Below are 27,306 nucleotides of genomic sequence, written 5' to 3'. Positions count from 1 at the left end.
TGCAGTGGAAAGAATAATGTATCATCAGAACATTAATGCTATTGTGCTATCACACACACCCCCATTGGTTAGAGAAACATGGTGCACAGTTTCTTGGTGTGCTCTGCAGTCTTGGTTCTCTGTAGTAACACTGTCATTTGTATGCAAAACAGAATAGCTTTGACCATTTTGGGCTAGGAGAACTTAACAGTACTACACAGAGGAAACGCTGAAATACTTGCAACTGATGCCTACTGTATTTAGCACCCCTAGCCTTCACATTTAGGCTAGCGTTTGCACAGAGAGAAGTAGGCAAACAGTATTTTAATGAAAATATGTCATTATTCCATTTGCATTTTGTGTGTCCTTTTCCCTGTAAAGAAATTATCAAATATTGGCAGGGCCCTTTCAGTATGTTTGATGACAATTGAGGCAGAGTGTTCAATTCTGAAAGAGCTATTCTCCCTCGCATCCCCAACACCAAAAATTGTAATTTTAGTAATTATGGTGTTCCCTGTGGTATTGAGTTAACATCCAGTTTTCAATAAATTGATTGTTATCCATTTCTTATTCCATCAAAACTCATTAGCTTTGCCATTTATTCTTTCTGTCAGGTAGCTCTAAAAAGTTATCTGAAGGTTTCACTGTTGTTCCTGTATATAATAGAAACAAAATAAATATTTAAATTCTACCCTTCAGATAGTTTAAAAGCGACAGACGACTCCAGTCATTCACATGCCTCAAATTTTTGTAGTTGTTATAATTATGTGTTTAAGGAAAGCACCATTTAATTTTTTTGCACTGCATCTCCATACAAATGATACCTTTTTAAAATTGGGCATTTCATGGTTTTAAATGGCAAAACAGCTTCTGGAATGTGCTTCTGTTTGATTTCAGTCAGCCTTCCAGCTATTGCAAAGTGCAAGCCAAGCTAAGGTTTTGGTGATAGTGACAATGCAGTTGCATTAAAGCGTAGTTTAATCTTATTTTTAAGGTATAGAGCCAGCACTAGTATCTTTACCTGGGTAACAAGAAAACTATACCTCTGTTAGAATACACATTTCATAGTATTTAATGTCCGTAGTTCAGATTTGTGCTTTCCCACCATAACTCTTTGTATGAAACATTTTGGAAAGGGGCTATTGCCACTTGGTGAAGAGCTTGCAGTGTTGCTTGTTTTTATGCTGTGTAAAGTTCTCAAAATGTAGATTGCAACTATCAGCTATGTTGGCCATAAATTGAGCGCCTTTCTTCCATCCAGCCCCCTAAAAATAGGTTAAAGAAACAAGAAGCCCAAAATGGATAACATTCAGTTTCAGGATTGGGCCCCAAGAGGGTTCAATTGGGCTGGACATAAAAAGGTATTGAAATGATTTTGGGGAGCTTCACTATAAAAATGTAAGACAAAAATATATTGTTTCTTAGATTTTACTTATGGATAAAATTGTTCCTAATGTGTCTTCAAATTGTTTATCATTCCTCACCCCGATTTAGCCTGTTATCTGACTGAATGATTAGTGACTGGTTATACTCCCACTGTGACAACATTCCTGGTGTAAAACAATACTATTTCTTCCCACCCCACCCCCTGCAAATCTGTCAGCACAGTTCCTTCCAATTACATGGGCCTTAAAATGGGGTTGTCAGTAACTTGTGGAATTAAGCTAGGTACTGTTTGTTTTATAGCTTATGATCCTAGTAAAATTATTAGCTGTAATGCAGGTCAGTCATGAATAGATATCACAGAAAAAGCACCTTGGCAAAATACAACCAGATTTTAAATTAAAGCTCTTATTTATTCATCCTTTTTGAGGTTTTGTGTCTGCAAGCCCTTTTGATTTTGTATTTGATTCCTGTCCTTTTGGTTTGTTACTTGGTAAAGTACAGTGCCTAGTGCTATTTGCATTCATTTTATTTTCCATATTTATATAGCAACCAAACACTTTGGGTGGTTTGCAAGTAAAAATCAAAGTAATAAAATGTCCAGAAAAGCATTTACAGTTTTCAGGAGAAATCATTTGATTTCTCCCAGTGTTTTGTGGCCAGTTGATCTGAAGTGGCTTACAAGTTAGAAGCCTCTCAAATTATATTGAAATAGGTCCAGGGTTTTTTGTGCAAGAGGTATTTATAATTATGGGGTGTTTGTGGGGGACGGGGGGAGGAATTTGCTGTGGTAATTTTGTAGGTTCCAATTCAATAGCCTCATACATGCCCTAGGTTGTACTTCAGCATCCTTCTGCTTAAGCAGAATTGGGATTGGAGAGTTCTGATAAAATCATTACCTCTGATTACAAGCTTGTCCTTTCTCTTCCCTTCCTCCCTCTACTCTGGCATTTTCAGTGTATGGTAAACTTTGCACTATTTTCAGGTTTATCAGATACTTGTGTGCTGTGTTTTTTTGAGGGGTGTGATCTGAAGTGCCATGAAATGAAGTCCTTAATTTGGTATGGAGAACCTTGGACACATCCAGCTTTGCTGGATTCTTTGAATCCACTGCATGCCAGCACTAAATTAAATGTTTAATACCAACACTCTGAAGTGGGCGCAGAAACAACTGGAAATCAGTTTTTACACAAAGCATTGTCAATATATGACTGTATCAGCCACTCCTTGTGGGCAATCTTGCCTCCTTCTCTTCAACGGGATGATGCTTCCAGACCACATCCCCATGTACGGTACATTGCAGTAGACCAAATGGATAAGTGTAGCTAGGCTGTCTGTCCAATACATTGGTACCTCTGGTTACGTACTTAATTCGTTCCGGAGGTCCATTCTTAACCTGAAACTGTTCTTAACCTGAAGCACCACTAGCTAATGGGGCCTCCCGCTGCAGCGGCATGATTTCTGTTCTCATCCTGAAGCAAAGTTCTTAACCCGAGGTACTATTTCTGGGTTAGCGGAATCTGTAACCTGAAGTGCATGTAACCTGAAGCATATGTAACCCGAGGTACCACTGTAGAGTTGTAGTTGGTATTGAGTCACAGAGCCCAGATCACCCTCAATACAGTGGAACTTCGGGATACAAACACTTCAGGTTACAAACTCCACTAACCCGGAAGTAGTACCTTGGGTTGAGAACTTTGCCCCAGGATGAGAACGGAAATCGCGCGCTTGCGGCAGGAGGCCCCATTAACGAAAGCACGCCTCAGGTTAAGAACGGGTTCAGGTTAAGAACGGGCCTCCGGATCAAATTAAGTTCATAGCTCAAGGTACCACTGTATATGAATCTGATAAATGATACTTGAAAGCACTCACAAGTGTTTCAGAGAAGTAATATTTATTCAGATGAAACTGGCGATTTGTCCCATCAGCAGATATTGGCTCAGTATCCAAGGTAATCGGTTGTCATGGGGAGATAAAGAATTTGGGTTTCTCTTGGAGGTTTAATGTTGCCAGCCAGTATCTCTCAGCTCTGGTTCCTCATCTGTAAAATTGTAATAATAGCCTATATGTGGGGGCTCTTAACAGCTGCTGAGCTTACTCAGTTTATTTCCCCTATCCAGTCAGTGCAAGATGACAGTTGTCTGCTGCTGCTGCCCAAGGATAATGCTGGAAGTTGCTGGTCATTTGGGAAGCTGGGGCCTCGGTTTGATTTATTATCAAGCTATATTGCAGTTGTTATTTTGGGGCATTTCATTGCATAGTCAAGACTACGCCTTAAATACATTAACTGAAATGGGAGGTGTGTATGATATACTTTAAGGAATTATTCACAAGAGACACCATGTAAAAATTAATGCTTTAAAATTTACGCACTTTTTCCTGATATACTTTACATTAATTTTAAATTACTTATAAACAATATACATTGAAATGTCAGATCTTGGCTCATAGTGCAGTTGCTGATGGTTTTCTGTTGATTCATTGAATCTCCCAACTAACCTACTCTGGGAATTTTAAAATTCTTAAGCATTAATGCTTACATATGCAAACATTGTTCTGTCTTTGTTGATGGAACAAATTTTACTTTTAGTGTTTGATTCTGTTGCCACTTATCTGCATGCACATGGAAACTTTCCAGCTTCCCGTACGCTCCATTGCATGAGGAGTTGGTGCTAAAAGGGGAAAAAATCCTCCATACGTACCATGCTCATATAAGTACTTTGCTTATGTGCATGCTTACACAAATGTCCTCTCTGTATCTGGCATTTGTTTGCAACCTAAGAATTAAATAGAGATAAATTGAACTCACATGTGAAAACTTAACAATAAGATATTGTCAAGAAATAATTACTATGCAAAAAGTGCATTAATAGAAATAATTTATGTACCAAGTGGATTTAGATAAACTGAATAATAAGTGGTAAAGCTAATGGATGATGTTTTGAATATGATCCTTTAAGTGTAGCCTCTGACCTGGTTTTAAAGAGTAGTCCTGTGATTTGAAATATTGCCATCTGGCAGTTATGTTAGGACAACCTTAATGACTCTCAAAATGAAATTGTTACCGTATTTTTCACTCTATAAGACGCACCAGACCATAAGACGCACCTAGTTTTTGGAGGAGGAAAACAAGAAAAAAAATATTCTGAATCTCAGAAGCCAGAACAACAAGAGGGATCGCTGAGCAGAGAAAGCAGCGATCCCTCTTGCTGTTCTGGCTCCTGGGATAGCTGCGCAGCCTGCATTTGCTCCATAAGACACACACACATTTCCCCTTACTTTTTAGGAAGGAAAAAGTGAGTCTTATAGAGCAAAAAATACGATAATTTTGAAGATTTTGTTTTTGTTGTGTATTCTTGGGTAATACTGGAAGCTTAAAGAAAAAATAAAATAATTAAAGCATTGGTTAAAATACTGCTTTTGTTTGCTAACGTAGATCTGCAAGGCATCTTTTGTATACCAGCTCTACAGGAATTGAAGCTACCGTCAATCATGTAGCCTATTATGAATGTATAGTGATTGATAACTTAATGGTAAACTTCTATATGTGTAGTTCTTGAGTGCTGCATTTGTAATTTTCATTAAATGATGAAAATTCATTATATGATCTGCAAATTGGGAAGTGTCAGAAAGTTACCAGTTCATAGATATATTTACTTAATTGACTATGCTTGTGTGCTGTATGCAGTTAGGACGCTGCTGTCCTAGCTTCTAGAGTCCAGGGGAAAGGAATAGATAAGAAAAGGTGAAGCATAAATAGCAGTGTTTCCTGGTTGATCAGACGAATGAATGTTCCCTGGAATTTTTATATATGTTACCCCATTCAGCAACTGCTTGACCTGCTTAGCCTATTGCTAAGAGGTTTGCTGGATTTTATGTATTGAGATGGGTTAAATAATTGATTGCTGAGGAAATGAAATCCAAGGATTTTAGCCAGCAGAGGAGTAAAAAGGTGTTGGAAGAGGAGCAGGTTAGCCCCTTCAGAAGAATACAGACATTCCCACAATCATGACCACCACTGCAAGAGGCAAGAGCTACTTTGATGGTTTTAAGCACAGGAGGGATCCATCTAGCAGCCTTTCTAGAGATTTTTATCATTCCTGTTGTGGCCCAGTTTTTAGGCATCTAGAAGAGCATGGTCATCATCCCCAAAGTCTCAATCTATTCCCAGTAAGTGTACCGAGTAATGGAATGGCACCCCTGTTGATGCGTTTCCCTTCTGAGCTAGATACTTCTATCATCCCTTAAAACTAGGAGAAGGATGAGTGGTAAGGGTTCATTAATGCACTTGCTGCTTGCAGGTCCACCTTTTAACATGGCATGTATAATGAGAGGAAGAACGCTCACACTTCCCTCAACTCTGGCAAAGGGAGAGGTGGCACTGTTTTCTCAATGTCTGCAAGGTTTAATTTTATGGGAACAATCCCTTGCCTTTCCTACTCTTTCCAGGTGTGACCTCCTAGGGCACAGAAGTGGTCCTCTCTTCCTTTAAGGTAGATGTAAGCTTTTGGTTGGTTTAACACTTTCTCTGCAAAGTAGAATCAGACTAGTTGTCTGTAACCCTTTGTTACAGGGTTTTAGGCCACAAAGGAAAGTTCCCACCCAACACTTCCTTTTTCCCTGAGCTAGGAGTGTTGGGGCTTGACAGTTGAGGCATTTGGATCCATCGTATCAAGAGAGGAGTAAGTGACAGTGGGAAGAGATGGGAAATCTCCTATGGTTGAGATAGGTTATAAAGGCACTTGGTATTGAAATTTGTAAAAGAGGCCCAGGAAAACTGTTGAATTGATAGTTTAACATAATCCCTGAACTAAAGTAGAGTTGTCTGTCTGTTTGTTGTAGTGCTTTGCACACTTTGGTGAAAAAGCAATCCGTATTTCTTAATGTGTAGATTCTCACATATATGGTGGGAAAAATAGGATGTGAACCATTTTGCTGAAAATCAGAATTAAGAATGGAAGGAAGATGATGCAGTGTTGATAGATTGCAATGTTTATCATAAACCATGTAAAGTTTTCTATCACTTTTTAAAGACTTGTTTCAGTTGTATTCCATTATGTAAATTGGTAGGAAAATGCAAAGATATATTTAAGTACTTGGCACTAGAGTTGTAGCTGCTTTACTAAATCCTTTTGCTAAGTCACACTTGGGAATTATCAAATTATGAATGTAAGTTTTTATAGCCTAAGAAGTGTGAAGAACAGTTGGAAGTCCTTGTGCAATACTTTCAAGTACACATGTTGTACAGAAGTTAATTTTTTAAAGACATAGGACGACACTATTAAAAGCTTGACTCCTTACAAGCATGGGGAAGTTACAAGCAGCCTTCTTCAACTTGGTTTCCTCCAGAGTAAAAACAGTATTCAAAATCTCTAGAGGGCACCAGGTTTAGAAATGCTGCTGTTCAATTTTCCTTCCATGTGTTGACCTCATTTTCACATCTAATTTTCATGAAGGAAGATACAACTTTTCTACTTGCATTCCATCTTGTATGGAATTGCTCCCCCCCTCCCCCGTTGCTTGGTTTTACTATATAATAGTGTGGCTGGTATATTTTAGCTCTTAGCCAATATGGTTCAGAAGAAAAACATAGTTCCATGTACCCAAGGGAGGTTGTGGCTTTTGTTTTTCAAACATCAGGCCACCAGGCCACCTAGGAAGACACTTTTGAAATTGAACCAAAAGTGGTTGTTATGGGCAAGGGTCTACTTATTGAAAGGGGGAAAATCGCACTGGGCATGTTCCAAACCCTTGGACATGTCTAAAATAGCTCTTTTGATCTCAGCCATGTTCTAGTCATAATTCAGCATCCAAAATGGTTTGCATGTGCCCAGCAGTATGTCAGTTTTTGTTTTGCATGTTTCTGGAAAGTTGTCTTTCAGTGCAGTCTTATACTCCAGTGGTGGCTAATCTGTGGCCCTTCAGATTATGTTGGACTTGGACTTCCATCATCCCTAGACAGAATTACCAGTGTCTGTAGTCCAACAGCATAGAGAACTACAGGTTAGGCACTCCAGCTATACATGTCTACTCCATTAGCCTATTGAGTTCAGTGAGATTTACTGTAAAGGTGTAGACTGCTAACCTTTCTGGCCTCACAGACACATTTGGGATATTAGGAGGACCTATGCCTCAGATCTGTTTTTGCACCATGGCAGTACTGAGCTGATCAGTGGTTTAATGGTTCAGCCAGTGGAGACAGATGTAATCTATTATTTGATTGGGTGAAGGATAGCTTATGCAGTTTCAAGAGCATCCATTTTATGAGATCTGATATGATTGTGCATTTGCATCCTTTCTGACGCTCTGTCCTTCTCGTCCTGTGGTACTCCATTCCTGTCTCTCCACCCCTTCCCCTGTTGCTCCCTTCCCAGTCTTACCAGATCAGTCTTATTTTCTTCCTGCCCTCTCAGTCATTCTGCATTCAGATTTAGCTGCTCAGATGCCAGTCAGCGCCTTGATAAAGCAGTTATGGAAGAGGAAATGGAAGAGGAAGTGGGAGAGAGCATCACTCTTCTAGCTTCCTCCTTCAACCTTATGTACAATATTAGCTACCTAATATTGAAACTAGAAGGCTAGTATAGAGGGTGGAAATTCTTAAAATAACCGTGTGAAATTTGTCCTAGCTGCTTTTGATTTTGGCGTCTAAAAATACTTCTGTGGAAGAAAACTGCTATATTATGTTTATTTTTGAAAGGACATTTACAACACGTATCACATGTATGTTTATTGACAACTAAATTCTACTGTGTGCTGTAGGGCTTGCTACCAAAAAGAGGTGTGAAGGCTCAGGAGGAAAAAAACAGCAGTGGGGAGGAGTACCCCATGTTTTTTCTGAGACTTCTCCAACCTTTTCAATTGAAAAATTGGAAATTTATGGGGATTGCTGTTGCTGTTGTTTCAAAAAAAGGAGAACCTGCTTGTTCTTTGGCAAACAGGAATTATATTTATTGCCTTTTAAGAATAATGCACGATGCAAGCTCCCACTTGAATGGGTTTAAGAGGAAGCATTTCCTTCAGAAAGCAGGCTTGCATTCAGCAATGATGAGTTGGTTGGTGCTTATTGCTGGGATTGGCAGCACTCAGGAGTTCCCTATCAGGAGCTCCCAAGTGCAAGCCCCAATTTTGGCAGGAATCTTCTTTTTAGCAAGGAGAACTGCTGTTTTGCATGTGCTATATGAAGCTGTGCCTGCAAGGAAAGAAATAAAAGAATCAAGAGCACGTTTAGAATGTGCCCTGATTCTTTGCTATTGAAATTGGACCACCTGACATCATGGTGACACCAGGTGATTGAAAGGTGTGTCACTGTCAGGGGGGTGTATTGTGGATATTCGAACTGCCGACCTTCTGATCAGCAAGCCCTAGGCTCTGTGGTTTAGACCACAGCGCTACCCGCATCCACACACACACACACACACACACACACACACTACATATCTAATATGCATTCGTGTACCTAGAGGGTACTGTTTTCATGAAAGGAGCAAACAGGGTGTTCTTGCTTGTGAATTGCTGCTTGCCTTCCTTTGGTGGCCATTTGATCTAGTGGCTTCTACTTTTTAAGTGTCTATTTTTTGCTACTTCTCAGACAGCAAAAAACTAAGATGCATGTGCCTCAGTACATATTGTGCAGCTACTCTCCATTATTAAGTATATATATTCACAATTATTCTGATAAAGAACCCAAGGCATGTATACTTTTGAGGTCCTGTGCACACTTGCCTGGTGATAAGCTGAGTGCATCTTACTTCTGAGAAAACTTGCATAGATAGCTTTATACATCTCATAACCCAACTAGTACTATTGCACATGCCTAGTTATAAATGATGTAGAAAAGCAGATTTAGGTTTCGTATGACAGTAAATACAGAATGTATTTCAATTTCCCCCTCAAATTAGTTTTTCTCCCTCAGAGGGCTGATGTGGCAGAAAAAAACCATATTTTTTCATGTCTTCTAAGTTTCAGGAAATCTTAACATTTACACTTCCAGGTAAGCGTGCATAGGATTGCAGCCCCAAGTGCTGCTTAACAGGAAGAGTGACATTGTCCTTCAGCTATAGTCAGCATAAAGTCTAAATACTTACTCTGTTATCAGACAAATGTTCTCAAGCCTAAGTATTTTGGTGAAATGCACCATGCACTCTAATTCACATGTGCACATTTCAGCTAATCCTACAGTCTTTCTGTTGAAAAGTATATACTGTCCTTGGTTACAGACTCAATTGAATTCTGCTGCTTTAAAGTAGTGTGAAAATTACAACAATGCATTAGTATTCTGATTATGTTCGAGTGTTTAGTAATGACATAATTCAAGCCACTAAAAGTTCAGTGCACAGTTGCCTCCATAAATTACTTTTAAGATTTATGCACCTTGGGTACATAAGCAAGAAGCTAATCTTACTGGGTAATATCTAGTGTAAGTCATACACAGCGTAGACTTTTTGAAACCAGTGGATTTAAGTTACATATGGTCATTTTCAGTTTACTGATACCTGGCATATGAACTACCGCAACTTACGCTGATTTTACTTAAGTGATCATAGCTTTATACCAATCCTCAATAAATAAATAGGGGGCAGGAGGCTGTTACTTATTGGGCTCTGAAGGCTTTCACAGGGCCCTGTGAGATCTCGTGGGAACCTCCCAGAGCATTTGCACAACCATCTCAGAGCCCGGCAAACTTTTTGTACAGGGAAAAATTGCGCAAAAGAGCTTTATTTAAGTTATTCACCTTACTTACCAGGTTTTGGGAGGCTCTGAGTTCTTGGGTGGTGTGAGTAGTTCTGATTTTGCTTTTACACTTAACCCCTGGTAGCATAATCCTTGCATAACCTATGATTGCACTGTACTTAAATACAAAGTCTAATTAAAAAAGCAAGTTATTATAACAAGGTTATTATATGTTAGGTGTTCAGTGCTGATACGGGTGATAGTGGACTACCAGTAGTTATGAAAACTTCACCTCTTGAACACAACCTTTTACCCTCTCAACTAGCATGTTTCCTCAGTAACAAATTATATTGCCCAAATCTTTAGCTTTTGATTGCCTCTTTGTGGGCATGCCTTATACAGTGGTGCCTCGCAAGACGAAAAGAATCCGTTCCGCGAGTCTCTTCGTCTTGCGGGTTTTTTCGTCTTGCGAAGCAAGCCCATTAGAGGTTTAGCGGCTTAGCGCTACAGTATTAGCAGCTTAGCCGGCTTAAAGATCAGCTGATAAGCGGCTTAGCATCAGCTGTTAAGCGGCTTAAAGATCAGCTGATAAGCGGCTTAGCATCAGCTGTTAAGCGGCTTAAAGATCAGCTGATAAGCGGCTTAGCATCAGCTCTTAAGCGGCTTAAAGATCAGCTGATAAGCGGCTTAGCGTCAGCTCTTAAGCGGCTTAAAGATCAGCTGATAAGCGGCTTAGCATCAGCTGTTAAGCGATTTAGCGGCTTGGGAAAAAGGGGGGGGAAAGGAAAAAAACCCCGCAGGAACTCGCAAGACATTTTCGTCTTGCGAAGCAAGCACATAGGAAATTCGTTTTGCGAAGCACCTCCAAAACGGAAAACCCTTTCGTCTAGCGGGTTTTCCGTCTTGCGAGGCATTCGTCTTGCGGGGCACCACTGTACACTGTTAAGCATTGGCACAATGGTTTTGATGGAGGGTTTATTATTATTATTTAAAATCGTAATAGCACGAGTAAGAGTACTGGAGTCATTTAAAAGCAGTGGGTTTGGACTGCATCTTGTCTGCTGTCACACAGTCCATAAAGCTAAATTGCTTGTGGTCAAGTTAGACATGAAATGTTTTAAAGCAAAATTAGAAGGAAGGTCCAAACAGGACACCAAATAGTTAATGATGAAACTTCATTATGAAAGTTAAAACCTCTTTTGTAGGAAAGGAGAATTTATTCCATAGCATATCAAGCGGTAGTGCATGCATTTCCCTATGCTCATTTATGTAAGGCTGCTAGAATTTATGTTTAGGATTATTGCTGTATCTTTTAAGGGGTATAGACCTTGGAATAGGAAATAATGACATTGAAAGCAAAGCATATCTAGAATTTAACACATCCGTTAGGAACTTCTTTCAGCAATTCTTGCCCAAGAGAAATTTCTGTTGGGTTGTATGTAGTAGACAAAGCTACTACTGCATCCCTGCAATATAACAAACTAGAATCAATTTTTTTTTAAATAAAACTTTTCCAGGTTCTTCATTTATAGCAGCCCTCCCAACTAAGTGCCCCCAGATGCTGTTGAACACAACTGTCATCCCTGATTATTGGCCATGTTGATGGGAGTTGTAGTTTGAGAAGGCTGGATGTATAGCAATTCACCTAATGCAATTTCCTGATGCACCTTAAACACTAGCGTTCATTGTACCATGTAACCTTTCATTGGTTTACATTCCTTTTCATTAGTGTAATCCATGAAAACTTAGGCCATAATTAATGTCTTAGTCTTCAAGGTGCCACAAGATTTCAGTTGTTTTCACCTAAATCCAGTTGACGAGTGAGCAGTTCTTACGTAACTTTAAACCACAGTTTAAAATATAAAGTATGGTTTAATGTGCACAAGAGCTTTGCTTCCACCACATTTCTGACTTTGCCACACAGGGAGGGAAGCAAGTGAACCCTAAACAAATCAAGAGTCTTGTAGGTCCTGTGGGCTCATCGTTTATTTCTCTCCAAAGAAACAATGAGAAGTCAACATGTTATGAGTGATAAGCATTTAATGGCAACAAGGCTTTAACTTGTTTCCTTTCTCTCGTGTGGCATAGTCGAGAGTGAGGGAAGAGTGAATTGCTCATGCACATTGACCATAGTTTATTTTGTATGTGTTGTATACGACGAAGTCTTACTCATTTAAGTCAGTGGATATGACAAACTTAAGTTCTTTGAATTCAGTGGTTCTACTCTTAGTATGACTTAGTTGGTTTAACTTTTTGTGAATCACACCAACGTAACATTTGCAGTATAATCCTATGTCTGTCTGTTCAGAATGAAGTCTCGTTGATCTCAGTGGGACTTATTACTGAGTATGTGTATAGAGTTGTTGCCTTGATTATATTTATTGCATTCTATTTTTTTGTCTAAAGAAATCTCCTTAATTGTGAATTTACTGAGTTCTTGTATGAATAGCCTTTCTAGCTTTGAGGAAGTACATACACTTCCCATGTGATGTACAGAACCTTTTTTATCTGTACATTGCTGAAGATCCCAAGGTTATGTAGCATTCTGAGTGTGCATTTATTCTTCTTCAGGTGAAAAGGAATGAGAGGTGAAGAGACAAGGTTTGGCTATTATTCCATTCCGGATGCCACTGGGCCTTGTTTATACTATTACAAAGCAAATGCTTTCATTGCAGGATAGATGAGTGAGGGCCAATATATCTTTGAAACAAAGGTGACAATACAACAGCTAGTCAAGATTTCAGAAGCATGGAATGTTAGGAATTCAAGTGCTAATTAAACTGACCATGGTTTTAGAATTTACATATTCTTTCTTTCTCTCATGCACCATTTTGTGAAGTTTCAAATTTGGGGATAGTTTTTACAAGTCTAAAAATAAGGCCACCATATTTAAACAGTATGATAGGAGACACAATATTCTTGAAGCAAAGATGTTTCATGTGTTAAGAAATGCTTCAATGTGCCAAGAAAATACTGTGAAGAGGAGCGGCTTTTTAGTAGTATCTCTTCAGTTAACTCTTACTGGTGAGCATAAGGTATATAATTATTTGTAGGCATATAATGAAATTATTTTGTGGTAATTGCTTCTTACTATAGAACTCATTTTGACCTCATAATTTTCAGAGATGTGTTATGGAGTGTACATTTTTTGTGTTTAAATAACAGGCTCTCTCTCTCCATCCCCAGGAGTCGAAAACTTCAAATCAGAAATATCCCGCCACACTTGCAGTGGGAGGTAGGCATTCATCTTTGTTTTCAGCCTGTTTTAAGAGGATAAATTGGTGCTTTGTTTTTCACCTTTTGCCTCTTTCGCCCTCTCCTTTGTTTTCTCACTCCTTTTTCTTGGTCTTCTAACACATGCAAATTGTTGGCAAGAGCAATTTTGTTCTTTGAAGGGTAATTTGCAAAACTGAATAACAGAACCTTCCAAATATTTCTTAACAGCTGCCCTTAATGTTAGGCAGTTGGAGATATTTCAGGGTTCTACAGTACATTTTCAGGTGACTGGCAATTTCCTGATTCATTTTATGTCTCAAAAGCTGATCTGAGTCTCTCTTCTCTGTATAAACATTTAACATTTTAGCAAGTTTTAGAAATAGAAACACTCTAGCTTTTTCTTGTAATTCTTCTGCCACTAGTTATTTCCATAGCAGCACATCATAATTTCAGAAGCTCTATGATAACTAGGTAACAGAATATAGATTATTGTAAAAACGTGTCTTTTTATTTGTGCCTCTTAACCTTAATATGCCAGGGATGTGGGTGGCGCTGTGGTCTAAACCACAGAGCCTAGGGCTTGCCGATCAGAAGGTTGGCGGTTCAAATCCCTGCGATGGGGTGAGCTCCCGTTGCTCAGTCCCAGCTCCAGCCAACCTAGCAGTTCGAAAGCATGTCAAAGTGCAAGTAGATAAATAGGTACCGCTCTGGTGGGAAGGTAAACGGCATTTCCGTGCGCTGCTCTGGTTCGCCAGAAGCGGCTTAGTCATGCTGGCCACATGACCCGGAAAGCTGTCTGCGGACAAAACACCAGCTCCCTCAGCCAGTAAAGTGAGATGAGCGCCACAACCCCAGAGTTGTCCATGACAGGACTTAACAGTCAGGGGTCACTTTACCTTTTTTAACCTCAATATAGTTAGATATAAACAAGCCCCTTGCTGCTGCAATTTGATGACACACACGTGAATTGTATAAACAACTGATCAAGCAGAGGTTTGTGTAGAGAAGATGCTCAAGAACTGGCAGTATTTTTAAAGCCAAAATTAGTGAATATATCTATTTTAACTTACAAACTTTTGTGCCACTCTTTAGTATAATATTTCCAAGATGACTTTTAACATAAAAGGGAAAAAATGCTTCAGTGAATTAACAGAACATTTCTCAACAATAAAACAGCAGATAAAATAACAGGATTAAAACAACTTGTAAAAATTTTAAAGTCCTGGGGAAATAAAAAGGTCTTTGCTTGATGCAAGAAGGATATTGAAAGAGGTATAACACAAACCCCCACCTCACCCTTCACGGAAGAATTTGCATGTGGGGTGCCACAACTATAAAAGCCCTTTCCTTAGCCACTACCTGTGGCAACTTCCCTCAGTAATGATGGGAGTGATGTAATGTGACTGGATTTCTTTTAGTGTTTTTAAAATGTACGCTCTCTCTGTCAGAACACTTGAAAGGTCTGTTATTATCTCTTAATAACAAGCAGCAAGGTATGACAGTTATGTGAAAGGAGAATTTGTCCTCACCCAGAGAATCGAAGTAAGGATGAGGCACTTTCAGAATAAAACTAGAATTTTGTTTACATACAGATGATGAGGGTTATATCTTAATAATTACTCTAATAGGCACAACATAGAGACGCGGGTGGCGCTGTGGGCTAAACCTCAGAGCCTAGAGCTCCTATTGTTCGGTCCCAGCTTCTGCCAACCTAGCAGTTCGAAAGCACTTCAAAGTGCAAGTAGATAAATAGGTACCGCTCTGGCGGGAAGGTAAATGGTGTTTCCGTGCGCTGCTCTGGTTTGCCATAAGCGGCTTAGTCATGCTGGCCACATGACCCAGAAGCTGTCTGCGGACAAACGCCAGCTCCCTCAGCCTATAGAGTGAGATGAGCACCGCAACCCCAGAGTCGTCTGCGACTGGACCTAATGGTCCGGGGTCCCTTTACCTTTACCTTTAATAGGCACAACACTTTGTTTCAGATGCATGTTCTTTACAGAGATAGCTAAAAATATCCTTAAAATTATCACTTTAAACCTGTCTCTGAATTGACTAATGACTCTTAGAATTTCTTGTAGGATCTTTGCCTTACCCTCAGGGATACAATCTGGGTTGCCCTGTCTAGCTAATCCCTAATTCAGCCCTAACAAGGCTCAAAACAGATCCCTATATAGGCACTTACCAAGTCCTAACTAACTGACAAACAAGCCCTATTTGAATGTTTAATGGTTCAGACTTTAGCTCACTATTCTCTCCTGATTGGACAAAACTCCTCCCAACCCTGATTGGTTTCTGGGCCACCAGGAGGCTGACCCAAGGTCTGTCTGTTATCACAACCTGCCTCACCTTAGAGAGCAAGATCTCCTGGAACAGGCAGGGTTATGTCGGAAAAGGCTTTGTCACTGACACCTCTTGGCTTTCTAGGCTGGATCTATGAGCATTCCCCAGACTGCAGAAATGATCCTTTGGCTGGGGCAGGGTGGTGGTGGTGGTTACAACCCTGTCTGAACACAGTGAACACTACTACCCGAACCAACTGCCCACTAACTGTAGTCACCATTTTGAATGCACAGAGAGAAGAAAGCATATCTGTTCCCTTTTGGGGTTACCAGCAGCTAAATCTCAAATTAAATTCATAGTATAAAACATGGATGTTCAATCTTAGTAGTGATCCACATTTTGTAGGTTTTTCTACAAGTTTATTCAAAACATTGTCTCTTTTAAAAAGATATTTTGAGGCAGCCAGCTTGTACCGTACTAAGAAGGACTTATTTGAAGGACTGCCAGCAGTTCCTATCGTAACCTGCCTGCGCATTGAGATCAGCCTCAGAGGCCCTGCTTATGATCTTGACTGGCAGGCATGAGAGATGGGGCCTTTTCTGTGGTGGTTTCCATGTTGTGGAACTCTCTTCCCTCAGATCTGCATGACCTCTGCACTGTGGGTTTTTAAAACGGTGTATAAAAAGATATATATATATATATATATGTCTTTTATTTAAAAAAAAATCTGCAGAGCTGTCTTTTGTTAGTTGCTGTACTGTTTGAATTGGCATTTTAATGACTCAGTGATGTTGCCTTTGTTAATTTGGATTATTTTGTATTTATAGCGTTGTAAGCTGTTTTCAGTGGGTTATGCCCCGAAAGGCAGCATGTGAATTACTTCATAAGTAAATAGAGAAAATAAACCACCTTTGCTATGGTTCTTTGTGGTAATTGGCAGGGATGGGGCAATTGCTTGCTGTGGTTAACATCTGCAGTTACTAAACATGTGTATCTGATATTTCTAACACAAGGTTGCCATATAGGGTCAGCTTGGCTTGATTGTGACATTTGGTTAAACCTTGATGCCCTTGGTGGATAAGGTCTAGAATTTCTTGCCTTGTAGATTGTGGTTCAGAAAAACCAAAAATAAAATACATTTCCATTTTGTTATTAGGCCTTCCAATTCACTCACTTGTCCATGGTCAGGAAAGTACTTTCTAGTCATCTCTGACACATTGCTAAGGTATTTGATCTGATATAGTATAAAAAGTTGTGAAGTTCTGGAGCACCATGAATAGTTGTTTTGATCTAGTGAAACTGACTTACAGATGGTAATAGAGAAGCATGTACAGCACAAATGTAAGCCTTAACCTCCTTCTCTAACTTGTGTTTACTTACATTGTGTGGCAAAGTATCTGCTGTGAGGAGCTCTTTTCCAGGAACATGCTGTGCTACTGGGTTGAATCATTCTTCTTAGAAGATGTTGGCATCATAATTGTACTTGGTTCAAATAATTTGTTTTCATCAAGGTCACCAAAGGTTTATAGTCTGTGATGAGTCATGTCCCTTTATCCTTTCCAGCTTCATTTTCACCTTGTGTTGAGTAAGGGATTGAGGATTCCACAGAGTGTTTGTACACAGCATGGTTTGTCATAAGGGCTTAAAACAATATCCATAAGATTGGCTTTTAGTAGTGTAGATTAGTGTCGCCAAAACATTCAGTTTACTCCCATTGTTTTCAGCAGTTCATTCTAGCAGTTACTCCACAACTTAGTAGATTGTTTTTTGTTTCTAGGTTATGACCTTGTATCACATGCATGTTGAACACAAAAATCCCCTGCTGATAGCTTCTTTGTGTGGTATCCCAATAATAATAGTAGTAGTAGAAGCAGTAGTAGTATTTTAAAAATTGTACCCCCACCCATCTGACTGGATTGCCCCAGACATTCTGGGCAGCTTCCAACATATATAACAACATAAGAGATTATAGGTGATTTCTTCCTTGTGCATGTCTGACGGGTTCTGAAATCCTATGTACATATTCTGATGTCTGCTCCTGAATTTATTTTTAAATAAGTTGTTATACCAACAATAGGTAGGTTTGTTCTCCAGGGATAGCGCCTTTATCAAATACGATGCCTTAGAAAAACTTGACACACTACTGCTATGATCACCAATACCAATGCAGTGTAGAGATTAGATTATCAGACTAGCACATGGGAGTAGGTTTAGCGTTAGGGGTACAGTCCCAGGTACACTTGCTCAGCCAGTGCTCGAAATTCCCCAGGTGCGTTTTGCTACTGGCATGGGTCCAACTGCAACCAAGTGGAGATTTCTGGGCGCCCAGTTAGCAGAGCTGAGTACAGATATATTTGACACTGCTGCAACCTTTCCACAGGCCACCCAAATAGAACTAACAAACCACAGTTTAAAAACCTCTGCCTTAATCCATAGTTAATACCATTTCCATTTCCACTGTGCATGTTTCTCCTTCTTGCATGCTGGGACAAGTGAATTGTTGAAAGAGCAGGCTACAGTCAAGCAGTGTAGCTGAGACCATAGAATTGCAGTGTTGGAAGGGACCCTCAAGGTCATCTGGTCCAACTCCCTGGTGAATAGACATTCTGGTGTGTTGACTGTAATCTAGGTTAAAATGCCATTTTGCGCCTAGCTTATAGATACATGAGTTTCTAACACTGTTTGCTCTGGGCCTTGGAGGGCTAAGCTAGCCAGAGGGCCACGTCAAGGGCCTGCCAGACTTATGCTATCATGCCAAAAATGCCCCGTATCTCCCATACGCTCCCAGCCTCATACCATGAATTTAACAAGGTTAGAAAGTAATATAAAAACCAGGTATATTTGTGGCATAAAGCTATACATTGCATACAAAGCTGGTGCAATATCTATAAAGAAGTCAAACATTTTAAAGCTTTCTTCCCAAAGGAAGGAAACCTTTGACTCAAACCCTTAATTTCCGCAGACAAAGTACAATAATAATGGAATGACAGATTTCATTAAGTCAACAGCAGATTTCTGCTCTTAATTTTCATCAGCCCCATACTTACCACATCACACTACAGTGCTCAGTGCTTCAGTCTTGCCATCGATTCCCCACTTCTTGGTTATAATTCAAGCTTTCCTTCCAACTATTCAGTCCCTTTCATATTCCTTCCTGTGCACCATGCCAGCCCCCCCCCCTCAGCCCCCAGTATTATGTAGTTCTGACATGTTGCCAAGCTTACTGAACTTCTCATTCTGCCTAATGCGCACAGCAGTAGAAGGAAAATAGTTTGATGGTATATATGTCAAGACTCCTGGATAAGGGGCAAATCCAGATGCAATGGCGTAATGATAACGGAAGTGCAGTGAAATACCTGATACTGAAATTAATGGTGTGAGAGGAGATATATGACTTTTGAGAGTGAATGGGAAATGGACATGTAAGATTGTTGTACATACAAATCAGATCTGATTTTTTAAGATTTTCATGAACTACAAAGAACTTTCAATTTCTTTCTCTTTTTTTCATCAGATTATAAAGTATTTTAGTACGTTCAATATAAAATGTAAAACAATATGTTTCTTAAGGGAGGGGAAGAGGGGTTTTCACGTCGGTGTCAATTCTGTATATTTGTTGGTTTATATTGGCGATAAGAGAAGATTTGGAGGGGGGGCAGGGCATGTTTGTTTGCCTTTACTTGCCTTTGATTAACCGTAGTGAGATTTGTATGTGTTTGCGGAAGGGGGATATGGAATATTGGATCAAGTTAACCATATTGATCAGTATGCTGGTGGAAGATCCCTGCTATTACTGTTGTCAGTTTGAGCCATACCGGGGTGACTGTGTCATCTTCTTTTTGTCCTCATGTCAGTTTTAGTCTGTTGGTTAACTTTTCTAACAAGGCCATTTCCCATACAGTTGGTACCAGTGGTCCATGCTTACTCCAGACAAGTCACTTCAGTGTCTTAACTATGACGTTTCTGGCTGCCGAGAATAGGTGGGTTATAAGGTCCTTATGGTGCAAGTGAGCATTATTGTCTTGGAAAATATTTAATAGGGCCAATTCTGGGGTAGGTTCTAATAAGTGTTTAGTTGTGTTACATACTTTTTGTAGGACTGCTGTCCAAAAGGGTTGGATTCAGGGACATTGCCACCACATGTGGAGGCATGTGCCTGTATAAGTACAGCCTCTCCAACATTTTGGTAAGCTTCCTGGATGTATTACATTGATACCTCCGATTACGCCTCGCGCTGCTGCCATGCGACTTCCGCTCGCATCCCGGGGCAAAGTTCGCAACAAGGGGATCTACTTCTGGGTTAGTGGAGCTCGTAACCCGTTGCGTTCGCAAGGAGGATGGTACGTAACACGAGGTTCCACTGTAATTTCAATTTCCTCGGTGTCAGATGCTATTGTTAAGTTTCAAAACGAGTTTCCTTCTTTTGGCTGAGATTTGAAGGGAGATTTGGACCACATTGGGCAGAGTTTATTTTGTTTATTTTGTAACCTTTGTCATGTTCCCATTGTTTTTTAATAGTGTTAGGTGATATTGCGGGGTTGTGAAGCAGTATATTGCAGATACCATCCCCCAACTATGTCCATCTGCCGACAAAAGAAGGCTTTCAAAAGTGATCAAGGGCCTAGTGGTGGGTGCTTTTACTGCTAGGTTAATTAGAAAAGCATGTACTGTATTTTTCTGTCTATAAGACGCCCCCCATTTTGGGGGACTCAGATTTAAGAAAATGGGGGGGGTATCTGTGTATAAGACGGCCCCTAATTTTTGACGTCATTTTAAAGGGGAAAAAACCTACTCTTATACATGGAAAAATACGGTAGCTGATGTGTTTTAACCAGAGTAAATTGAATGTCTCCTAATTTATCCTGTATTTCCTATGTTGCTATGTGTATAGGCCTTTGGTTTGCCATGTTTCTATGTGGAAGGTTTGAGCTGCATGACAGAATAACTGGTGATGAGCCAAGGGGATTAGTGGGGATGGGTTAGTGACAAAACACCTACTTTTTGTTTCCAGACCTTAAGCATGGATAGTGTTGAGGGGAGTTTTCTCAGCTTGTGTTGGAGGAGTGGGTATGCAGTAGTGGGAGTGCAGTCCAATGTGTCCATTTCCAAGTGTACCTATTGCGTGGTCTCATCTTCCAAAATGTATGGGATTATGTGGCACATTTGATAAGCGCTATAATATAGTTCTATGTTGGGAATTCCCCAACCCCCTTCTGAGGGGAGGAGGTGCAAATATTTTGGGCTTATTCTTGACTTTTTGTATGAGAAAATGAATAACTAGGGGTTTGGGGGGTTTTGCCATTTACGGAGTTGGATCCAGATTGGAAGGGTTTGGAATAAGTAGGTTAAATTTGGGAGAATGATCATTTTTATCTGGCTATTTTATCTGAGAGAGTAAAGTTAGATTTATTCCATCTTTTCAGGTCTTTGTCAGTTTATTGCCAGAGAGGCTTGTAATTTTGGAGGTGTAATTTGTTAAGTTTTCTGGTTATTTGTACCCCTAAGTATCTAAACTTGGTACGGTGGAGCTTTATCTTTGTGATGCTGTTGAATTCTTTTTGGATGTGAGAGGGAGTGTTGAAGCACATTGCCTCAGATTTAGCAAAGTTCACCTGAAGGCCTAACACCATTGCAAAAGTGTTGAGTTCTTCAGTCAGAGTGGTTGCTGTTTTAATTGGGCCTAGTGTCATGATCATCAAGTCATCCACAACGAGTCCTAGTTTATATGTTTTGCCTGTTAATTCCATACCCATGATATTAGGGGCTGCCCGGAGTCGAATTGCTATGGGTTCCAGGGCCAGGATGAATAGAAAGGGAGACAGCGGGCATCCTTGCTTCATGCCTCTTTGGATTGCAATGGTGGTGGAATCCATATTGTTGATTATGCATTTAGCTGAGGCTTGGGAGTAAATTTGTCTGAGGGTTTGTAGTACAGAAGGACTGAAGTTCATGCTGGTTAATACTGCTAGTAGGTATTTCCACTCGAAGCAATCAAAGGCTTTTAGTATATCTAGGGACATAATTGTCGGTGGGTTTTTAGTAGTTTTGCTATGGTTGATCAGGTTCAGTAACTTACTGATGGGATTTGTTATGTTGCAACAAGGGACGAAGCCAGCTCGGTCTGGGGCTATTAGTTTGTGCAGGAAGACTTAGCCAGGATTGATGTGAATATTTTGTACTCCTGATTTATCAGTGAGATCGGGGAATATAATTCTACTTTGAGGCTATCTTTGAATGGTTTTGGGATAGAGACTATTTTGGAGGAGGTCCAGGTTTTTTGGGATGGGGGGCCCTTATAGGATGTCAGTAAATAGGTGAGTCATGTAGGGCGCCAGACTTACCTTGATTTTTAGATATATATAGAATTCTGCTGTGAAGCCATCTGGGCCTGGGGTTTCAGATTTTTGAGGAGCATCTTGTAATTCCTCTGAGGTGATAGGACTGTCCATGAATTCTTGTTGCTCTGCAGTTAAAATTGGCATGGATAGTCCTGCTAAAAAGGTTTTGATTTCTTACTTATACGGGTTCTGGGAAGAGTATAGATTAGAGTTAAATTCCACAAATTCTGAAGTTATGTCTTTGGAGGATAATGTTGTGTTTCATCTTTTTTAGTAATGCAGTATAGTCTTGTTTTAAGAGATTTTTTTTCCTGCACCTGTTTGATAATAGTCTGGAGTTTTTCCCTCCATACTTGTAAAATTGTTGTTTTGAGTATAGAATGTTGATCATTGTTTTATTAATTTCTAGTGAGTCAATCTCCCTTCCTTTTGTTCTATGAATTTATGGAGTTTTTTAAGCTCCTGCTTGTTTGTATCGTGTTGAAAGAGCTATGATGTCTTATTCAAGTTTGCTAATTTTTGAGGTTTGTTTTTTGAGTGATGCTTTCTCTTTTATGCAAGCTCCTCTAGCAACCCAGAGAAGGGGGCTTGTTAAGTTGTCTGCATCATTTTCCTTGAAATAGTTTTGAAGAGTTTTCATGAGACTTTCTCTAGTTACTTGGTTTGTGGTTAGGATAGAGCTAAAGGACCATGATGGAGTGGTTTGTGTTCCCTCTCCTAATTTAAGGGTAGTTTCCACAGGGCATGGTCTGTTACCTTGATGTTACCAATGTTTGTTGTTTCAACCAAGGGGATCAGGCTTTATGTGAGCAGAATGCTATCCAGTCTGAACGTTGTGCCATGGCGCCCGGACTGGAATGTGTGACTGGTGTCTCCTGGGTTTTTTTCACCCCAGATGTCCTGTAGGCCTCCATTTTTTAGCATTTTTTAATGATTTCCAGGTGGAAATCCTGCCACCCTCTCACATAACTTGGAACTTGTTAAGTAAATGGTAAGAATGAAACCTTGGTAAAATCCTTGATTGTTGCTTGGCCTCCAGGATGCTCATTATCCTAGCACAAAAAAATCAGGAAGGGACTGGTATAGTGGATTACAGCTGTCCCATTCCTAGCTATGTGCATTTGAATCCTACTGAAGGCTGAGCTTGTGTGTGCTGAGTGTAAGATTGAACCATTGTTTTTGAATAAGCTGATCACTCTTAGACACACTCTATTCACTGCCAGAGCTGACAAGTAAGCAAACTAGTCTTAGCGTTTTTCTGTGGATAAAAAACATTGCACCTCTTTAATTTGTGCAGCAGAGTAGAAAGCTAGTTCGTAAAAGAACTAAGAAATTTAAGAAAGGCTTATTTCAGTTACCTCTTGTACTTCCTCCAAGGAGCTTGGGGCCGTGTATGTGATTCTCCACTAACCAAGTTCATCCTCTCGGCACCCATGTGATGTAGGTTAGGTTATGAAGTGGTTCACCGACTGAACAGGAATTTGAACCCAGATCTGTCTGATCCTAGCCTGAGCCACAATTTGGCTATTCCTGCACTGTTCACTATTTCATAATTCTTCTATCATATTATTTTCACATACATATCCCAAATGCTATTTTCAGTTTCTCAGAAGGAAAGCCAGATGCATTCTAGATAAAGTCCAAATTGAGCAGGTCTGGGGAGGGGAGGGGCGATTTCCTTGCTTACTTTACTAACTAAAGCAAACTTCTGCTCCAATGGTTTTCCTGAACCAGTATGCTGCCACCATTTAATATCACTTACACTCTTTGCTGTCTTAACTTACCAATACTCCATGGAACAAAGCCAATCAGGTCTAGGTACTATATTTAACAAAGATATTAAAAGTTTTATTTAATACAGGATTATATATTGCACAGGTTTGTGTGGGTACTTTAATATAGTACTGTCTCTTTAAATGGGTTTGTTTGTTTGTTTGTTTGTTTGTTTGTTTGTTTGTTTGTTAAATTTCTATCCTGCCCTTCCTCCCAAAGGAGCCCAGGTAAACATATTGATAACTTGTTACTGTCGCTTTAAATGCCAACAGCTTATTTTGCACTACTGTTACTGAACTAAGAGAGCTTAGAGGAATCAGTGATTATGAAAGCTCCTGTGCTGGTCCCGGGGGTAAGGTACCTTGGGTGTAGCAGAGTCCACACGAAGAGGGGCAAGGTCCGAGGCAGAGAGCCGGGCGGGGAACAGGAACGCTGGAACAGGAGGCTGTGCAGGGAACAGGAACACCGGATGGTCGGGAACAGGAGGCCGAGCAGGGAACAGGAGCACCGGATAGTCAGGAACAGGAAGCCGAGCAGGGAACAGGAGTACCGGATAGTCAGGAACAGGAGGCCGAGCAGGGATCAGGAACACAGGAAGGTCCGAAGCCAACAACGACGTTGCTCCCGCAACCTGGGGCTGGGCTGACTGGGCTTTTATCCTCTTCTAAGGCCAGGGGCGGTCCCGGTCCCCAGGAGCCCCGCCTCCTCTGGCCTTAAGGCGAGCACTCCTCCTGGGGGCAACCAGTTCCCTTCGCCTCTCTGCCCTAAGCCTCTGCAGATCAGGAGAGGCCGAAGGGTTACTGGGCCCTGGAGGAGGCTCACCTGTGGCCACTGAGTCATCAAGCCCCTCTGGGGCCAGAAGGGCTTCACCTGGGGCCAGCTCCTGATGCACTGCCACAGGTGCAGGCTCTTCAGCATCTAGGCCTTGCCCCAGTTCAGCCGGCCCTGGAGGCGGGGACTCCTGTGCAGGCTGGGATTCCTCTGTTTCATCCTCCGAATCGGAATCCCAGGCCATCACAGCTCCTCTGCTAGACTGCTCTTGTATTTACTGCACCCCATTTAAGCCCCACCAACACATTTGAGAGCTCTATTTCAAACCCTACTTGACCGATTGAATTGAAGGTCTGTTTTTGCCGTCCTGTCCTGGACTCTTTTCTCTGCCTCTCCTGCCAGACACCAGAGCCTAGTATTCCATACTGCCTCTCACTTCTGCTCTTCATAGACAGGTTATCTTCTCATCATCTATGCCAAGTGATTCAGCTACCCTAGTAAGTCTTAGGCTACCTAGTCACTCTGGCTTCCTTTCAGGTCTTCTTCCTTCTTCCTCAATTCTTCTCCTTTGTTGTTGTCATCATCTTCTGCATTCACCACAGAAGCCAACCATCAGCCAAAACAAACCGACCCTGACTGACTAGCACCCAGCCATATATTCATTTTTTCTGCCTCCCAACCCCCAGTCTAGCCCCAGCCAGTCACAATAAGAATTATGAGCCGCAACCACCAAGATACTATGCATACTTTCTATCCTTCTTTTGCATACTGAGACTTCTGTTTCCAACCCCTACTCAACTGTCACTTAAGGCCCCTCAGTGACAGATAAACCAAAGTTCACCTTACCAGACTTCCCCCATCAAACACATTGCAACATACATTACAATACAAATGACACAATATCCATTAAAAGCAGTTCAAACAAATTGGTTTTCTTTACAAGGTCTAAAAGGGGTAGGGAGATTGTGGTGTTACCTCCAGTCCTGCTACTGCTGTATACTATCCCTCCCTTAAGAAAAAAGGTGCAGCTTCAACAAAAATCTGGAAGTTTGTGCTGCCACAACTATAATGGCATCCTGTGTAGGCAACTTTTCTCCAGCCAGTATCTCCTTTTGTATAAAGACCAGTTCTATATAAATCAAAACTTTTATCCTAGTCATGAAAAATCTGGTTTGATGCAGATATCAGCTAGTGGGCCAGCTACGCATTTCATGTTGAGCATACTCCCTGTGCAGCAAGAAAACTGCTAGCACATTTGCAAAGTTAAGTAGGGTCCGGTATGGTTTCACATTGGATGGGGAGCCATGTCTTGCAGTTCCTACATTGCAGGGGGTTGGACTAGATGACCCTCTGTGCCCCTTCCAACTCTGCAATTCTGTGATTCTGCTAGTTCAGTAAAATGTATTTTTCCAAACTTCCATTTTTGCCTACTAAGTTGCTACATGTGAGAGTCTTTTTCCTGACATAACTACCACTTTCTGTCATCACTAGTTTTCCATTAAATTACAAATATGCACTAAGTACGTTTGGATGTTCTTATTCCATTACCCCCATTTCTAGACTTTAGTTCTGTGGTCTAGCATTAAATTTTAAGAATGCCAGTGTAAAAATGTGTAGGCTTCCCTTTTAAACAAGCTGTTAAAAATGTTCCAAGTATTGTTTCATCAGTGTAGCTTGAAAGCATAGTTTTGCTTATGGTATTCCTTTTAAATATTAGTCTGTATTGTAGTTTTTAAAGCCTTTATTGATTTTCATGTATTCTTTTGACCCCGTGCTATAGTTTTAAGTTGCTCAGCTGACAACCATGCTCATAACACCTTGGCAACAACTGTGTGAATAAGATCACTCCATGTGTGTGATAACTCTATATAGATATAGATATAGATATAGATATAGATATAGATATAGATATAGATATAGATATAGATATAGATATGTATGAGAATGAATGAGAAAACTGGGTTTGAATTGAAACACTTCAAATATTAACTCCCTAGAGTTTTGGTGTAGGATAGTACTGTTTATAACACAGTCAAGGGTTGGCTTTTAGAGTCTGATGAATGAAAGTCCACAGTGTAAGACTGCAGCTTTTTGTGTGCAAGAAAGAGGCATCTGTGTTATAACAAGAGGAGGAGACCCAATGTAGACAAAGCCAGAGTTCCTTCATAAAAAAGGAATGAATTATTTTCTAGCTGGAGTAAATATTTATACAAACAAACTTTTCTTTTCAGCTGCTCATCAGGATTGCTATCGCACTACCAACTTGGCTAGAAAATTGGTTTTCGTTGCCCAACACGGCTGCACGTGGTGCTAGGGAGGCGGATGAGGAGTTCAGACAAAACTGGCTTGTCTCAAAGTAGAGCGAGAGGATTTGGCTGTTTGAAATAAAATGTAAAGTGATTGGGGGGTGGGGGATATGTCCAAATCAAGCAGGAAGCAGGAGCTAGATAGTATGAAAAGTGTGTAAGGAAACTCAAGCGTATAAAGAATCTAGAATGCAAGAGCTAATTTTAATTAATGCTAAAGGGGTTTCTAATGCATTCATATACATGTTGCTTGAGGCGTGGTAGTTTTTCGTGCCATGGTCCTCTCTTGGTGGCATGCTTCTTATTTGTTTTGCTTTCATGTGATGGTGTTGTAATTTGGCCTTGCAGTTTTCCAACTTGTCCGACATGAGCAAGGGTGTTATTGTGTGCTGGTGAACAGTGAGCTAAATATTTGGTGGCAAATTCACATATTTATATGCAAGCTTGGTTTCTCATATTTCCTTCAGTCTGTGAGGGTAACCAGGGGAACCTGTGTGTTTGTATGTATGTATGGACACATTTTTTTATGTATGTCAACACAACAAACAATGATAAAGTCTCCACTATTGCAGTATGCTAATCTTTAGGCT

General features: G+C 40.4%; 1 protein-coding gene across 3 annotated transcripts in view; it reads left to right on the top strand.

Annotated features, from left to right (window-relative positions):
- IGF2BP3 (insulin like growth factor 2 mRNA binding protein 3) overlaps positions 1-27,306 on the top strand; it is a 67,373-nt gene that overhangs the window by 14,450 nt on the left and 25,617 nt on the right. For all 3 annotated transcript variants that reach the window (XM_080974782.1, XM_080974784.1, XM_080974783.1), the window contains exon 3: positions 13,219-13,267. In XM_080974782.1, the coding sequence (XP_080830908.1) occupies positions 13,219-13,267 (49 nt within the window). The remainder of the gene's footprint in view (positions 1-13,218; positions 13,268-27,306) is intronic.

Source organism: Podarcis pityusensis (genome assembly GCF_964106645.2).
Source record: "Podarcis pityusensis genome assembly, chromosome: 12".
In the NCBI taxonomy this organism is placed as follows: Eukaryota; Metazoa; Chordata; class Lepidosauria; order Squamata; family Lacertidae; genus Podarcis; species Podarcis pityusensis.
Note: the sequence above shows the minus strand (reverse complement) of the source record. Positions and strands in the feature narration are given on the sequence as shown.